We start from the raw sequence: 3,674 nt of genomic DNA, 5'->3' as shown, positions 1-3,674 counted from the left end.
GAGGCAGAGGGGTCTGCCAGGAAGGCCTTCACCTGAAAAAGGGAGGGGGAAATTGTAAACCGAAAGGAAACCAACACTTTGAAGGACTGAAACTTTAGTCGTTAAGGCAACACTTGCAGCTTGCCAGAGTCATGGAATGGCAGGTTGGAAGGGAGCTCAAGGATCATCTGGTCCAACTTTTCTAGGCAGAAGCTGAACACATTTACCACTGCCACACACTTCAGCTACACTCAACTCTAACAGCCCCAGGGAGGAGCCCAGGGCCCTCAGCTTCCTCCTGCCATTCACACATGGAAGCATCCACCCCTTCTCAGGGCAGGTCCCGCACATGCAGGTGGGTCTGAGCCCTTTCAACCCAGGTGACATGCAAGGTGTTCTGTGGAAGTGCTGAGCGCCCCTGCTGGGCAGCAGACCCTCAGCCCTCACCTTTTCAGCCAGGGGGAAGGTGTAGTCGGTCTCCACAGCCACCGCCAGGACCCGCTTGTACCCGTTGATGATGGAGTGGGGCACAGAGGCCACAGTTGGGTACCCAATCTGCAGACACACGCTGGCCACGTTTCGGACACCCTGTGGGGAGAGAGACTCGTGGGTCTGTGCTCTGAGGAACAACCTGGACTAGAAACCACAGCAGGTGATGGCACCTTCTGCTCAGCCAACATGAGGGACATCGTGCAAGCATCACAGCTCCAGGGAAATGAGGATTTAAACAACTTCCAACACTTTCCTAAGTAGTTTTCGATCAAAAAGCTTTCAGTAGGTAATGCCTGACAGTTTCTGCAGGGCACTGGGGAGAACTCCTGGCTGTGCAGGACCCAGTGGAGAACACCACAGGTGGTTCTTCACTCTGGGACAGTGCTGGAGCTGCCTCAGCCACCACGGGCATGGCTGCCACAAAGGCAGAGGGGTCTGCCAGGAAGGCCTTCACCTGAAAAAGGGAGGGGGAAATTGTAAACCGAAAGGAAACCAACACTTTGAAGGACTGAAACTTTAGTCGTTAAGGCAACACTTGCAGCTTGCCAGAGTCATGGAATGGCAGGTTGGAAGGGAGCTCAAGGATCATCTGGTCCAACTTTTCTAGGCAGAAGCTGAACACATTTACCACTGCCACACACTTCAGCTACACTCAACTCTAACAGCCCCAGGGAGGAGCCCAGGGCCCTCAGCTTCCTCCTGCCATTCACACATGGAAGCATCCACCCCTTCTCAGGGCAGGTCCCGCACATGCAGGTGGGTCTGAGCCCTTTCAACCCAGGTGACATGCAAGGTGTTCTGTGGAAGTGCTGAGCGCCCCTGCTGGGCAGCAGACCCTCAGCCCTCACCTTTTCAGCCAGGGGGAAGGTGTAGTCGGTCTCCACAGCCACCGCCAGGACCCGCTTGTACCCGTTGATGATGGAGTGGGGCACAGAGGCCACAGTTGGGTACCCAATCTGCAGACACACGCTGGCCACGTTTCGGACACCCTGTGGGGAGAGAGACTCGTGGGTCTGTGCTCTGAGGAACAACCTGGACTAGAAACCACAGCAGGTGATGGCACCTTCTGCTCAGCCAACATGAGGGACATCGTGCAAGCATCACAGCTCCAGGGAAATGAGGATTTAAACAACTTCCAACACTTTCCTAAGTAGTTTTCGATCAAAAAGCTTTCAGTAGGTAATGCCTGACAGTTTCTGCAGGGCACTGGGGAGAACTCCTGGCTGTGCAGGACCCAGTGGAGAACACCACAGGTGGTTCTTCACTCTGGGACAGTGCTGGCTGCCACAGCACCGAGGTGGAACAGAACAGAGCTGGGGCACTCACCTCCAGGAAGCGCTTGTGCAAGGTCTCCTCAGTGATGTCCAGCACTTCAGGATTGTAAATGCTGCCATTGTCAAAGACTTGCTGGATCACCAGCCCGAAGGAGAAGGGGGAGATGTTCAGCATGTTCAGCAGTTTTTCCCACTTTGTCTCCAGTCTTGATGAGCTGCACGTCGCTCTGAGGAAGTAAGGGGGAAAGGAGTGAACCCCACAGGAGGAGCCCAGGACCCACAAAGAAATTCAGACACAGTGATGCAACAGAGCACAGATACAGATTTCCAGTGGCAAGAGATGGAACTGAAGAAACCAAAGAGCACACAGGAACAGGCTCCAAGTTCAGCTCCACAATTTGAGGACACTCTGATCCACTGCTGATAAAAGAGTATTTCAGCAGAGCTTGGATATTCACATCTCTCTCAACTGCCACAATTGGGGCCCCCCAGTCAAGGAAGAGCTCCAACAACAGCAGCACACTGCACACTAACCAGAATTTCAATGGTCCCTCTGGAAATCTTCGTGGTGATGCCCAAGGCCTGGAAAAATGAGGTCTTCTCAGGTCCAAGACCAGTGTTTTGGGCCGGCACAGTCACATCACAAGGAGCAATAGCACCAGCACGAGCAGCTGCTGGTACCTGGGGAGAGAGTAAAGCAGAAGCTGAAGGGATGCTCACCCCTCACATCTGGTGAGGAGGCATCAGCTCCCTCCTGAAGTGTTTCTCCAGGATGGACAAAAGCCCAGGAACACACAAATGAGACAGAAGTTAAACTTGAGCAGTTGGCTAAGGCTGCAGGAGCCTAGTTCCCAACCCTTCAGGACTCCTAATCATGAAGTATCCCCCACAAAAGCCCAGTTATATTTTTAATTCCCTATCTGCCAGCCCAAAGACACGGGATGGGCTGATCTCCCCTACCTTGTTAGCCAGCAGCATGTCCCGGATCTCAGTCAGATCCTCCTTGGTGAAAACAAAGCCCACGTTCCCACGGATGTGAGGCAGCAGCCTGAAGGAAAAGACGAAGACCTTCACTTCTGTTTCTCAAATTATGTCTGCTCCTCCCAGACAAGAGGATCCAGGAGAACACTCACTTTTCCAAGGCAGGGTTATTCTCCAGGTGACCACGAATGGCTTTGCGCATCATGGTGTTCTTGCCCATCAGCACCACAGCCTTCCCACGCAGGGACATGCGGATCTGCTGCATCTGCTTGGACCCCACATTGTCTGCTCCCACAATGAAACATTTTGGGTAATCATCCAGGAGTTGCTATATCAAGAAAAAGACTGGTAACTACACAAAGAAATCTGGACCACTGCACAGAACAGAACTAAAGCCTCGATATGCCAAAACCTACAAACAAAATCCTAAGTCTGACAGTGCTCAGCTCTAGCTGACACTGGGTGCACCTCAGAGCTGCCCCTTTCACTCGAAAAGCCTGGTTACATTTCTTAACAAGTTATCTCTCTAACTGCCACACAAAATCCTCACAGTAGCCTTAAAAACGGCCTGATCTGGACTGTTTTAACCTCTTCCTATTGTCATATAATCACTCCTCAGCCACACAACCTATAGCACATCATCTCTTTTTCTGAAAAAGCCAACCCGCAGCCATGCCAGGCCGATTCCCGCCGCCCCAGGGCCGCTCCCCGTGGGCCAGGAACGCCCCTGGAGCCCAAGCGGCTGCTGCGCCCCTCTAGGGCCGGGCCTCGGGGGTGGGCCTCAGCCCTCCGAGCCTCGCCGACACTCACGATGATTTTCAGAAAATAGTTGGACTTCCACGTAGCCCTGTCTTCCCTGGGCATCGCTGCGGTGCTCCAAGGATCGCCCGGTGGGTTTAAAGACGAGCTGGGACCTGCCAGAAGAAACGCGACTCAGGCGGGGCCGCG

At 53.5% G+C, this 3,674-nt stretch overlaps 1 protein-coding gene across 1 annotated transcript in view; it reads right to left on the bottom strand.

Annotated features, from left to right (window-relative positions):
• Positions 1-3,674, bottom strand: part of RPLP0 (ribosomal protein, large, P0) — a 3,804-nt gene extending 130 nt beyond the window's left edge. Inside the window, 8 exon segments of the mRNA XM_010004833.1 lie at positions 853-925; positions 1,320-1,460; positions 1,798-1,933; positions 1,935-1,972; positions 2,280-2,426; positions 2,706-2,793; positions 2,879-3,054; positions 3,537-3,674. Coding sequence (XP_010003135.1) covers positions 853-925; positions 1,320-1,460; positions 1,798-1,933; positions 1,935-1,972; positions 2,280-2,426; positions 2,706-2,793; positions 2,879-3,054; positions 3,537-3,590 — 853 coding nt within the window. The 5' untranslated portion in view covers positions 3,591-3,674.

This window comes from Chaetura pelagica, unplaced genomic scaffold (genome assembly GCF_000747805.2).
Source record: "Chaetura pelagica isolate M959 unplaced genomic scaffold, ChaPel_1.0 scaffold249, whole genome shotgun sequence".
NCBI classification, from domain to species: Eukaryota; Metazoa; Chordata; class Aves; order Apodiformes; family Apodidae; genus Chaetura; species Chaetura pelagica.
Note: the sequence above shows the minus strand (reverse complement) of the source record. Positions and strands in the feature narration are given on the sequence as shown.